The sequence below is a fragment of the Capricornis sumatraensis genome, chromosome 17, assembly GCF_032405125.1.
Source record: "Capricornis sumatraensis isolate serow.1 chromosome 17, serow.2, whole genome shotgun sequence".
Lineage (NCBI taxonomy): Eukaryota > Metazoa > Chordata > Mammalia > Artiodactyla > Bovidae > Capricornis > Capricornis sumatraensis.
The window spans coordinates 60,195,997-60,209,493 of record NC_091085.1 but is presented as its reverse complement, the minus strand read 5'-3'; the positions used below and the strand labels follow the sequence as shown (position 1 = coordinate 60,209,493).

The 13,497-nt window shown below is 41.9% G+C and overlaps 1 protein-coding gene across 1 annotated transcript in view; it reads left to right on the top strand.

The window, feature by feature from the left end:
• CFAP251 (cilia and flagella associated protein 251) overlaps positions 1-13,497 on the top strand; it is a 74,690-nt gene that overhangs the window by 17,212 nt on the left and 43,981 nt on the right. Inside the window, exons 8-11 of the mRNA XM_068990020.1 lie at positions 4,443-4,554; positions 4,805-4,885; positions 11,230-11,307; positions 12,657-12,707. Of these exons, the coding sequence (XP_068846121.1) occupies positions 4,443-4,554; positions 4,805-4,885; positions 11,230-11,307; positions 12,657-12,707 (322 nt within the window). The remainder of the gene's footprint in view (positions 1-4,442; positions 4,555-4,804; positions 4,886-11,229; positions 11,308-12,656; positions 12,708-13,497) is intronic.

The window sequence follows — 13,497 nt, the reverse complement described above, 5'->3', positions numbered from 1 at the left end:
CAGAGAAGCTCCTGAACTACTTTTACACATGCACTTCCCTGGCATTAATTACATTCACAATGTTAAGCAGTCATCACCACCGTTGCAGAACACTTGCATCACCCAACCAGAAAACCTGAAGGAATAAATTCCTCACTCTCCCTCCCCTCAGCCTCTGGTAGCCTCTCATCTACTTTCTATCTCTGTAGATTTGCCTGTTCTGGACATCTCATGTCAACAGAGTCATACAATATGTGGCTTTTGTGTCTGGCTTCTTTCACTTAGCATAATATTTTCCAAATTCTTCCATGTTGTAGCATGAATCAATATTCTATTCCTTTTTATATATGTTTAGGATTCCATTGCATGAATATACATACTGTTTATCTATTCATCTGTTGATTTTTTTAAGTTACTTTCATACATTTTAATTGGAAGCTAGTCTCCTTGGGCCACCATCTCCAATCCTAGTCCTCTAGTCAATTTGGAGCATTTCGTTCCAGAATATTTGCTGTTGTATTAAATACACATGTGGCCAACAGCATCGTATGGTTTTCCTCTGCCACTTTTTTTTTTTAAGATCTTATTTAATTTATTTTTTGGCCATGTGACATGTGGGATCTTAGTTCCCTGACCAGGGATCCAACCCACACTCCCTGCTTTGGAAGTGCAGAGTCTTAACCACTGTATCACCAAGGCAGTCCCTCTCCATAACATTTTGAGCTTGATCTTTGAGCCAAATGCAAAATCCAATTGTGTTGCTCCCCTGCTGAGAACCCTCCAGGGACTGCTCATTGCCAATTCAGCCCCTGTTGCAGGGGATTCGCACCTCACACACTAGCCACGCAAACACTTCTGCCACAAAGTGAAATTCCTGTCTGTGTGCCTAGCGGTCATCTGTAGCAATGACATGCTTTTCAGCTGCGGGTGATGACACAGCCGCCTGACACAGCTGTCCTGAGGCAGGAAGGGCGGGCCTCTCACTGGGTCTCTTCTCTCACCCTTTGCCCAGGCAGAGCTGGCCTCCTTTCAAACTGTGTTTATCCTTTGCTTTTTATTCGTTTATAGAACTGTCTCCCCCATTAGACTGGGGGTGACTCTGCAGTAATTTTTTTCTTTACCTGCAAAGTAAAGTGTCTCTCTGGTTAACAATGCAAATGATTCATCGATAATGAGTTTTATGATATTCAAATGATGACTTGGGGAACCCAGAAAGGATATTTGGTGTTAGAATTAATATTCATTTATTAAAGTGATAAACCGTACTTCTTCTTTTGAGATTATTAGTTCACCTGAATCCTAACTCTGCAAATCTAGCATGTTTTTGCAATTGCCTATAAGGGGGGCTCTGATTAGTGTTTGGTCTCACAAATTTTGTTATTATCTCCTTTTAAGCGTTGTAAACTGCATTTAGAATTGAAATATATTCAGTTTCATCTTTAAGTTCTTTAGTAGTCTGATTAACAAATAAATCCTTCATCAGTACTTAAGTAATTCTCATAAATCTAATAAACTAGACATAAATATGGCAATAAGCTAGACATAAATGTGGCAAGTCTTAAGTTCTCTTAAGTGTTCTAATATTGTTTATAAACCTAATACAATTTGAATTTAAAAATCACAAGTCTAAATCAACTACAGACTGTAAATTAGAATCACAAATTGATCTGTTTGTTAACACATCAGAGACTCTGATATGTTAAATTCTCTTAAACATGACTCAGTCCTTTAAAAAATAAATCTCTTATCACGAATGTTAATAGTACAGGTCCAGCTGACTTCATCTTCTCTACATTTAATTCTATCTCCAGAGATGAGATACATTTCCCCACAATGGACATCAGTATGGCATTCCTAACAACTTTAGAACTCCCTTCTCAAGGGAATTTTGGGGGCTGCTTCTCAGTGGCATAAAATTTCTCAAGTGACAGAGAACCAGACAGGCCCTCAGCCAGCACGTGAACTTGGTTCCAGCCAATTGGTACACCAATGTGACATACTGAGACCTGTTTACATTAAGGTCTCCATTATGAAAAACCAACTACAGGAACTTCTCCGGTGTCCAGTGGCTAAGACTCCCAAAGCCGGGGGCCTGAGTTCAGTTCCTGATCAGGAAACTATATCTAGCATGCTGAGATTTAAGAATTCATGTGCTGCCACAACGAATGTCAAAGATCCCACGTGCTACAGATAAGACCTGGTGCAGCCAAATAAGTAAGTAATAAAAAAGAAGAACCATGGATCCACACAGCCCGTGTACCTGGATTGAGTCTTCCTACCACCTGCTCTTCCAGTGGAGGTCAGGCCTCCCCCACATCACAACTCACTTCCATCATTTCTTCAACTGTTCCTTTGGTTACTTTGACTCTCTCAGATATTCATGTATTGTCTAATTGTGCATATGTAAAGGCTTTGTCTGCTTCATACCGTTCTAAAGTGTTGTCAGTGACATAATACAAACATGTAGAAATAAAAAAAAAAAGAAAGTCCCCCTTCACCCAAGCCTATATCCGGAGTCACCATGTAGTTTGCAGTTCATTCCTCCAGATTGTTTCTTTACTTGTAAATACACACACACATACACTCACACACACACACACACTCAGGATGATGCTACGTACACGCTTTGCAATTTGCTTTTTTCACAAAATTTTAGTCATTTTCCCAAATCTACCTCATTCTTTTTGAAGGTGACCTATGTTTTTCTTTATATGGTTTTACCATGCTATTTGTTAAATAAACCCCATATCAATGGATATCTGTGTTGTTTCCAAAGTTTTGCTGTGAGAGCCATGCCACAATGAATGTGAATTGGCATTTATCTCTGTTTACTTTTGCTATTATTTCTCTAGGGAAAAAACAAGTTGTAGAAGTGAAACTGGTGGCCTTTAGGATCTGTGCATTGAAGACTTTGACACATGCAGCTGAGCTGCTGTGGAGAAAGCCTACGCTTGTTTATTCTCCCCCCTTCTGGAGGAGGTTGTGGCTTTCCTGTGAGCTGGGATGGTGTCCGAGGCAGTTTGTTTCATCCTTCACTCCTGGCCCAGAACTGGCCCTTGATAACCACGGAGAGACTTGGGCTTAGACAGAGAACAAATAGCGCATTTACATGCTGCCCTGAGCTTTTTTAAAAAATGAATTTATTTTTAATTGAAGGATGATTGCTTTACAGTATTGTGCTGGTTTCTGCTGTATATCAATATATGCATCAGCCATAAATATACACATGCCCCCTTCCTCTTGAACCTCCCTCCCTCCCACCTCCTACCCCGTCCCACCCCTCTAGGTTGTCACAGGGCCCTGGTTTGAGTTCCCTGAGTCATACGTCAAATTCCCACTAGCTAGCTATTTTATGTATGGCAGTGTATATGTTTCCATGTTAGTCTCTCCATTCATCCCACCATCTCCTTCCCACCTTCCATGTCCGCAAGTCTGTTCTCTGTGTCTGCGTCTCCACTGCTGCCCTGCAAATAGGTTCACCAGTACCATCTTTCTAGATTCCATGTATATGTGTTAATATATGATACTTGTTTTTCTTTTTCCTGACTTACTTCACTCTGTATAATAGGCTGTAGGTTCATTCACCTCATTAGAACTGACTTAAAAGCATTCATTTTTATGGCTGAGAAATGTTAAAGGCCAGATTAGAGTGTTTTTTTTTTTTTAATTAAGGCAAAATTCATGTATGGCTCAGTCAGTATAAGAATCTGCCTGCAATGCAGGAGATGGGGGTTTGATCCCTAAGTTGAAAAGATCCCCTGGAGAAAGGCATGGCAAGCCACTCCAGTATTCTTGCTTGGAGAATCCCATGGGCAGAGGAGCCTGGCAGACTACAAGTCCATGGGGTTGCAAAGAGTCGGACACAACTTGGTGACTAAACCACTAGCACCAAAATTCATGTAGCATAAAAGTAACCACTTTATTTTTTATTTATTTTTTGCCGCACCATGCAGCATGTGAGATCTTAGTTCCCCAGTTAGGGATTGAACCTGGGCCCCCTGCAGTGGAAGCGCAGAGTTTTAACCCCAGGACCCCAGGGAAGTCTCAAGAGTAACCGCTTAAAGTGAACAATTCAGTGGCATTGCGTGTAATTACAGTGGGGGGCAAGCCATCGCCTCTGTCTGGTTCCCAAACATTTCCTTCTCCCCGAAAAGAAACCCTGAAACCATCAGCAGTCACAACCCACTCCCCCACCCTCCATCCACAGCCCCCTGGAACAAGCATACATCTGTGATCGGTTTCCATGAATTTGCCTATTCCAGAGATTTTATGTAAATGGAACCATACAACACGTAGCCTTTGGTGTCTGGCTCCCTTCCCTCAGCACCATGTCTTCAAGGTTCATCCGTGTTGTCGCCTGGGTCAGCGCTTCACTCCTTTTTGTGACGGAGTGGCATTCCGTAGTGTGGATAGACCACAGCTGTCCTGTTCCTGAAGTGGGTGTCCCCCATCGTGTTTTGCAGCATTCCTGTGCACACGATATTCGACAGCTGCCCAGAAGACAATGGCATTAGGGCCATGGCCATCACCCGGGACGCTAAGTATCTGGCAACCATCTCAGATGCCGAAATCCAGGTATGGGGCCCACTGGGACAGCCAGCCTGTCAAACGTTCCCCTGTGAGCAGCTCTGCCTCAGGCAGTGCGGCATCTCTGGTTATCTGGATGGACGGATGACCAGATTCCCATCAGGGGCTCCCTGCCTGAGGCCAAGCTCACTGTGCATTGCTCAGTTAGTGGAAGTCACTGGGTTACCACGAGAGGTGTAGGTGATTTCAGCAGCGTTCGGGAACCTTCTCTCTCTCCTTTGTCTGCTTTCACTCACAGAAAGTTTGCATCTGGAAGTGGACGTTAGCGGCAGAAACGCCAGCGTGCACTCTTGACCTCCCCAAGGAGTATGGTTTTCAGGTGAGTTCAATTTGAACCTGTAAAGATCCACCTGAAGTTACCCTGAAGCCAGGTCAAAACTCCTTTTTGTTTTTCTGGAGCTTAGTTATGGTGCATTAGAGCTTTTTAAAAACTCCTATTTGTGTTCTTGGGCTTCCCCGGTGGCTCAGTGGAAAAGATTTTGCTTGCAGTGCAGGAGACACAGGAGATGCAGGTTCAATCCCTAGGTCAGGAAGACCCCCTGGAAGAGGGCATGGCAACCCACTCCAGTATTCTTGCCTAGAGAATCCCATGGACAGAGGAGCCTGACAGGCTACAGTCCATGGGGGTTGCGAAGGGTTGGACACTGACTGGAGCAACTTATGCACGCATCCATGTCCTTAGTTTATTTTTGGTGATAATAGCTATTATTATGGAGAAGGCAATGGCACCCCACTCCAGTGCTCTTGCCTGGAAAATCCTGTGGATGGAGGAGCCTGGTAGGCTACAGTCCATGGGGTCGCGAAGAGTCAGATACGACTGAGCGACTTCACTTTCTCTTTTCACCTTCCTGCATTGGAGAAGGAAATGGCAACCCACTCCAGTGTTCTTGCCTGGAGAATCCCAGGGACGGGGGAGCCTGGTGGGCTGCTGTCTATGGGGTCGCACAGAGTCGGACACGACTGAAGCAACTTAGCAGCAGTAGCAGCAGCTATTATTTTAAATCTCTTCTTATGCGCAGGTTCTGCTAAGTTCTTTGCATGCAGTATCTCACATAATCTATGCAACATGCTAGAAAGAGGTTAGTGTGGAATTAATATTACTGCTATTAATTATCAAATAATCGGTCTACAGTCACCCAGCTTTTCTTATTCTAGAAGCATGCTCTGAACTGCTCTTCATATAGGGCACTTATCAGTATTCTTGATTTGCATGAGGCGACTTGCCAAGGGCACCAAGAGCGATGACTCTGCTGCTCTGTATCATCTCAGTCAACCTCGTAGCCTTTGTTCACCTGCGCTTATTCCACTGTGTGCCAGGCACTGTGGTAAGGAAGTATGTTGCTTGTGTGAACTAGAACCCAAGCAGGGGGGCTGGGTGACTGGACTCAGCCAGACACACATCATTATCAGTTTTATATCCATTTTCTCTCTTTCTCCCCTTCCGCCAACATTCTTCCTGCTCCCAGAAAAAAGTAATTTCTTACTTAAAAAAAAAATTTATTTGGCTGTGCCAGGTCTTACTTGCAGCAAGCAGGATCTAGTTTCCTGATGAGGGATTGAACCCAGACTTCCCTGGATTGTGAGCTGGAGTCTTAACCACTGGACCACCAGGGAAGTCCCCAATTTCCTTACTTCTTAGAGTTACCAGTCATACTTGGATATTTAGGACGAGATACCAAAAATATTTTGGGGATTTTGATAGACATTGCACTGAATCTGTAGATTCCTTTGGGTAGTATTGTCATCTTAACAGTATTGCCTTCCAACCCAGGAGCACAATATGTTTTTCTATTTATTTATATCATCTTTAAGTTCTTTCAACAGTGTTTTTTTTTTTTTTTTCAAATTTCACCAGGTTTTTAGTTGTATTTTATTTTTAATTGGATAATTACAGTATTGTGATAGTTTCTGCCATACATCAACCTGAATCAGCTATAGATATGTATATGTATGGCCCTCACTCTTGAACCCCCCACTGCCTCCCCCACCCAACCCCTCTAGGTTGTCACAGAGCACCAGCTTCAGGGTCCCTGAGTCATACAGCAAATGCCCACTGGCCAACTATTTTACATATGGTAGTATATGTGTTTCAATGGTACTTTCTCAAATCATCCCACCTTCTCACACTCCTACTGTGTCAAAAAGTCTGTCTCAGCAGTGTTTTGTAATTTTCAGTATACAGATCTTTCACTTCCTTGGCTAAATTTATTCCTGAGTATTTTTTATGCTTATGTTTTTATGCTTTTTATGTGGAATTGTTTTCTTAATTTTTTTTCTCAGAATGTTCATTGCTAGTGTCTAGAAATGCAACTGACTTCTATAATGCAGCTTTGCTAAATACACATGGCTATTTCAATTTAAATTGGTTAAAGTAAAAGCACACATTCATTTCCTTGGTCTCACTAGCCACACTTCAACCAATCGTCATCCACGTGGAGCCGGTGGCTACCCCTGTTGACAACACACGTGATAGAACATCTCCATCCCCTCAGGAAGTACTGTGGACAGCACTGCACAGACTCCCGGCCCCCTCCCTGCAAACCCTGGGTGTGTCCCACCGTCAGCCTCCTCTGGATCCAGGCCCCAGAGGGCTGAATGTGGCTGATGAGAACCACCCAACTGAGCAGATTCATCTTACTTAAAATTCAGTCATGACTTTCAAGAGGGCTCTCAGCCTGGCCTGGCTGCTCTGGTAGGCTGTCGTTTTCATTTCTAGAGACAACAGTTTCATACCTGCTCCTCCCATCTCCCACTGCCCTGCCTCGCATACTCAGCTGATGACCCCTACCCCTCCTGTTTCACTGAGAAAAATGGAAGCCGTCAGATACAAACACCAGCCTCCCCAACCTGCCGTGTGTGTGTGTGTGTGTGTGTGTGTGTGTGTGTGTGTGTGCGCGCGTGCACGCTAAGTTGCTTCAGTCATGTCCGACTCTTTGCAACCCCATGGAATGTAGCCTGCCTGACTCCTCCGTCCATGGGATTCTCTAGGCAAGAATACTGGAGTGGGCTGCCATGCCCTCCTCCAGGGGATCTTCCTGACCCAGGGATCGAACCAGTGTCTCCTGCATTGTAGGTGGATCCTTTAGCCGCCGAGCCACCTGGGAAGCCCTGTAAATCTGCCACACACCTTTGACCTTCTCTCTTCCCCCTCTGACTGCAGTGAAGGGCCAGTGCACTAGTTCCTGGCTGCCTGAGGCCCTTCTGCAGCTCTCACCTCCCCCTCTACTACGCATAAACATGCTTCAGGACCACTGATCCTGAGAGAATGCTCTGACCCCACATCTCCTTCCAACTACACCCCCTGTTCCTCTTTATAGGGAAACGTCTCAGAAGCGCCATCCACACTTGCTTTCTCTACTTCCTCATCTCATTTCCTTTTTATTTTTTTGCAGGAAATATTTGACCTCTTTGTGTTTTACTGCTAAATAAGGCATACATGCAAAACGTGTACATTTTAGAGAAGAAAATAAAATGTACCCGTGTGCTCATCACAGGATCATGGAATAGAACGTTACCTTAACCCTAGAGGCCCCCTGTGTTCCCCTTCCTGATCTCATCCTCAGTCTTGCTCCCTGAAGTTAACCATTATCCCAAATTTTGTATTATTCATGCCTGTGCTTTCCCTTATACTTTTCTCCGGTGACCTATGTATCTCTCAATACTATCTGTTTTCATTTTACCTGTTTTTGACCTTTCAGTATTTGTGATTAGGTCTTCCCTGGTGGCTCAGTGGTAAAGAATCCACCTGCCAGTGCAGGAGCTGCAGGACCCGTGGGTTCAATGCCTGGGGTCAGGAAGATCCCCTGGAGTAGGAAATGGCAACCCGGTCCGTACTCTTGCCTGGAGAATCCCATGGACAGAGGAGCCTGGCAGGCAGTCTATGGGGCTGCAAAAAGTCAGACAGGACTGAAATGACCAAGCATGCATGTGTTTGGAATCAGAATAATTGTTTGATCTGCTCAGCGTTGTTTCTGAGAATCGCTCATGTCAATCCTTGAGCTGTAATCCCTGTTCACCTTCCCTGCTGTTTTGTTTTTTGCTCTTCGAGTGTTGCAGGACTTATTTATCCATCCTCTGTGGATGGACGTTTCCCTCTTCCCATCTGTCCTCCACCCACCCACTGCTCTAACAGAGCTGTGCTGCTCACAGTCACTGGTATCCCCAATCAAATGGACATTGTTTTTTTTTTTTAAATAGCTTCCCAATGGGTCTCCCCGTTTTTAGTTTTTAATTTTTATAGATTTTATTTTAAAATCTGACAAAATTTTTTTTTGGCTATACTGGATCTTTGTTGCTGCATACAGGCTTTCTCTAGTTGTGAGCAGGGACTCCTCTCTAGTTGTGGTGTGAGAGCTTCTCATTGAGGTGGCTTCTCTTATTGCAGAGCACGGACTCTAGGGCTTAGTTGCTCCTTAGCATGTGGAATCTTCCTGGACCAGGGATTGAACCCATGACCCCTGCATTGACAGGTGGATTCTTAACTACTGGACCATCAGGGAAGTCCCACAACTGTCAATCTTACTGCTAAATTTTTTTGAAAGTTATGTGTCTTTTCCCCCACCTCTGGCTGCTTTTAAGATTTTGTCTTGGTTTTCAACAGTTTTTCGATGGATGGTGTATCTGTGTGTGTATGGACATGTTGTTGCTGGTTTTTTTTTTTTAAAAAAAAACTTTATCCTTTGGGTTTTTTGAACTTGAGATGCCATGTTTCCTCAGTTTTGGAAAACTCTGGCCATTGTCTCTTCAAACATTACTTCTGCCACGTTCTTTCTTTCCTCTCCTTCTGGGACTCCAGCTATATGTAAGTTAGACCTTTTCAGCTTGTCCCATAGGTCTTTTATTCTCTTTTCTGTTCTTCTGTGTCTTTATGCTTCATTCTGGATCTTTTCTCCATAATTTATCTTCCTTTTTTACTGTTAATTGGGCTTCCCTGGTAGCTCCTTTTCGACTAATGAATTATTTATTTGGCTATATTTAATTTTCTGTTAAACCATATTTTGAGTTTTTAAAACTATTTTTTTCCAGATCTAGAAGTTCCATTTGATTCTTTTTAAAAATAGAGTTATCTGGTAGCTAATCCTCAGGGAAATGCTAATCAAAACCACGATGAGCTATCTCCTCAGACATATCAGAATGGCTATCATCAAAAAGACCACATATAGCAAATACTGGTGAGGGTGTGGAGCAAAGGGAACCCTTGTACACCTGGGAATGTAAATTGGTGCAGCCATTGGAAAGCAATATAGAGGTTTTTCAAAAAACTAATAATAGAACTTCCATATGACCCAGAAATTCCACTCCTGGGCATATATCTGAAAAAAATTACTGATTCACAAAGATACATGCACCCCAATGTTCAAAGTAGCATTATTTACAATTACCAAGATGTGGAAGCCACCTGTGTCCATCCACAGATGAATGGGTAAAGAAGATGTGGTCCATACATTCAGTGGAACACTCAGCCATAAAAATTACCTGGTGTTCTCTTTCGGTAGATCACTCATCTCCCTCCTTTTCAGTAATATGACTCTTTCACATGCCTGGTTATTTTTCATTGAATGCCTGATGTTGTACTTTAAAAAGAATAGGAATAATTTGAGGCTCAGAATGATAATAACTTCCTCCAAGGAAGACTTAGTTTTGCTTCTTTGGGGCCTTTGGCAAAGCAATCACCTCCATCTAATCAGAGACTGAGGTGACTTGAGGCTGATTTTCAGCCTTTGTGAAGCCTTGTCCATGTACTTTCTTTCACCAGGTCTTCACCCCACCCAGACCTTTGTCCTGTTCTGAAATTGATCCTCAGACATTAGCCACGGTAGCTTACATTCCTGAAGTGATGCAGCAAGCAAGGGGCAAGGAGTCGGTGATGGGGTGGAAGGGGCAGGAACGGAACTTAAAAAGCATTTCTTGAACCTGTCTCTCAAAGCTGCCTCCTGTGCACCCCTTCCTGTCAGATCGCAGCCACCCGCCTCCTGCACACGCACCATTTCAAGACTTGCACTTAAGTGTCTCCAGGGATTCCTCACTTGTTGTAGTTGTTCTGCATTTCAGGTTTCCTTCACTTCTATAGTATCCACAGGGTTGGTTTTTGGGAAGAGAGCCAGGCAACCTATGCTATTCACCATCTTGGCAGGAATCAGAAAATCTTTCCAATATTTTGCATTCATTCCAAGTTCCCTTGTGGCCCCATTAAATTTAGAAATCAGTACACCACAGCCTTTGTCCAAAAGGACACAGAGTAAAGGTTATTGGTGAATACTGGTTTACTTTTGCTTGTTCCGATTTATAGATGATGAATTACAGTAAATAAGACTAAATAAGAAAGGAAACTCAAGTTCATTAATTTTCACACTCAGTATTTCAGTTATATCCTATTGCTTATAAAATGCCATGTGTTTTCTGTTTTATATTCCTACTCAGTTATTTATTTTAATAAAAAATATTATTTAATTTAATTTTATTTTTTGGCCACATCACCTGACTTGTGGGATCTTAGTTCCTCCACCAGGGATTGAACCCATGCCCCCTACAGTGGAAGTATAGAGACCTAACCATTGGATCACCAGGGAAGTCCCCAAAATATTATTTATCTTAACATTCAGCTTAACCAGAGAGAAACAGAAGACTTTTTATAGTAATATATTTTAATATTTTATATTTCAGAACTACCTAATTTTTAATCCAACAAATAATAAAGAATTGGTGAGCAATAGTAAAACACAAGCAATATATTATACATGGGTAAGTAGAACTGTTTTCATTTGTTTTAAATATATGGACAAGTATCTGTTTATTCTTTGAGTACAGATGTTTTGGCAATATAACAATATAGTATCTACTTAAAAAGCAATAAACATATCAAAGTGTTTTGATTTAATTATAGCATTTATTTTAGTCCCACTGGAAATTAGCATATTAAGTTAGAAGCACATACTTTAAATTCTATTTAATTTTTTAAATTAACCAAATGAATATTTTTTGAATGTATTTAAGGCCTAAGATATAGGAGTTTTCAAATCTTGGACTCTTTTCCCTTTTTTAAAAATTAATTATTTTAATTGGAGCCTAATTACTTTACAATATTGTAGTGGTTTTTGCCACATATTGACATGAATCAGCCATGGGTGTACATGTGTCCCCCATCCTGAACCCCCGATTAGCAGACTGGTGATAATGTATACTGACACAGGGCAAAATCATGATATAAAAAAGACATCAAAACATAAAATTACCATATGACCCACCAGTTTCCAGGTATATACCCAAAAGAATTGAAAACAGGCATTCAAACAGATTCTTATATACAGATGTTGACAGCAACAGCATTATACACAATACCCAAAAGGTAGGAGCAAATGTCCATCAACTAATGAATGGATAAACCCAGTGTGGTCTATCCATATGTGGAATATAACCTAGTCTTTAAAAGGAATGAAGTGCCAATACCTACTGCAACTTGGGAACATTATGGTGAATGAAAGAAGCCAGACACAAAAAGCCAGAGACTGTATGATCCCATTCATAGGAAACTTTCAGAATACCTGAATCCATAGAGACAGAAAGAAGAATGGTGGTTGTCAGGGAGTGAAGGAGTAGGGGATGGGGGTGATTGCTTGATGATAGGGGGGTTCCTTTAGGGGTGATGGAAGTGTCCTGGAACCAAAGAGAGTAACAGTTGCACAGCATTGGTTATGTAGTAAATGCCACTCAGTTGTACACTTTAAAATGGTTAATGGTTAATTTTATGTTATGTGAATTTTCCCTCAATAAAAAATGCAAAACAATTTAGTTGCTGATTTACAGTGATAACTCATTACTTCAGGTGTTAATGATAGCTTAAAACCTTATAAATGCAGAAGTCAGATCTGCATTAACAACCACTTAAAATCACAATCATTTGTGGCATTATTTATTTATTTTCTTTCAGCATGTTTTCAGATGTTCCTGGAGACAGCAGGTTCTCCTACCTGTAGAAAGTGCAAAGCTCTGACCCTGTTTCGATGCATTTGTTTTGATTTTGCTGTTATGTTGCTTTTCTTTTGGAAATGTCTTTTTTTAAAGTAGTGATTATTTTTTTCTGTGCTTATCAGTATCCAGAGGGAGGCATACTTGCTCACAGTGCCCCAGTTTTAACAGAAAAAGTGAGTATGCCTGTTGTGCTTTTATATGCCTGACTTTGTAGGAAATGAGTCTGTGTGTGTCAGCCTAGTATCTTTGGGGTGCTCTGTGTGTGTCTTGATATTGGGAAATAACTTGAAATTTTTACTTAGGTCCTTCACCATACTGAATGGTCGGTTTAAAATAATGGAAGGATTTTTCAAAATAATATAGAATACAAATAAATGGCGAAGAGATATATGGGTTAGTCCCTTAGCTGTTCACCTGGAATGGCCACAGTATTGCTAATTGACTATACCCCAATACAAAATTAAAAGTTTGAAAAAATTATAAATTTATCTTGCAATATTGAAAATAAATGGCAAAGGAAAATACTACCACAAGCAAATACCCAAGAAAGAGGTGGCTTTTATAATGTATGTGTGCCTGTGACAAAGGATGAAAGTTAATTTGGGGTGATGTAAGTGAAGTCACTGGACATGAGTGGATCCCTTAAGCTGCTTAGTTTTCAGAACATTTAAAAAATGATATGGAGGGACTTACCTGGTGGTCCAGTGGTTAAGAATCCACCTCCCAATGCAGGGGACGTGCGTTTGTTCCCTGGTCATGGAATTAAGATCCCACATGCCTTGGAGCAACCAAGCCCCACACCACAACTGAAGTGAGCCCTCGTGCCATAACTGGAGAAGCCCCCGAGCTGCAACGTAAGATCCTGCGTGCCACAGCTAAGACCCAGGACAGCCAAACTAAATTTTAAAAACTGATGTTGGGTGTTTAGCTGTTTAAGGTCCAGTAGGAAGGTGGTGAGCCAGG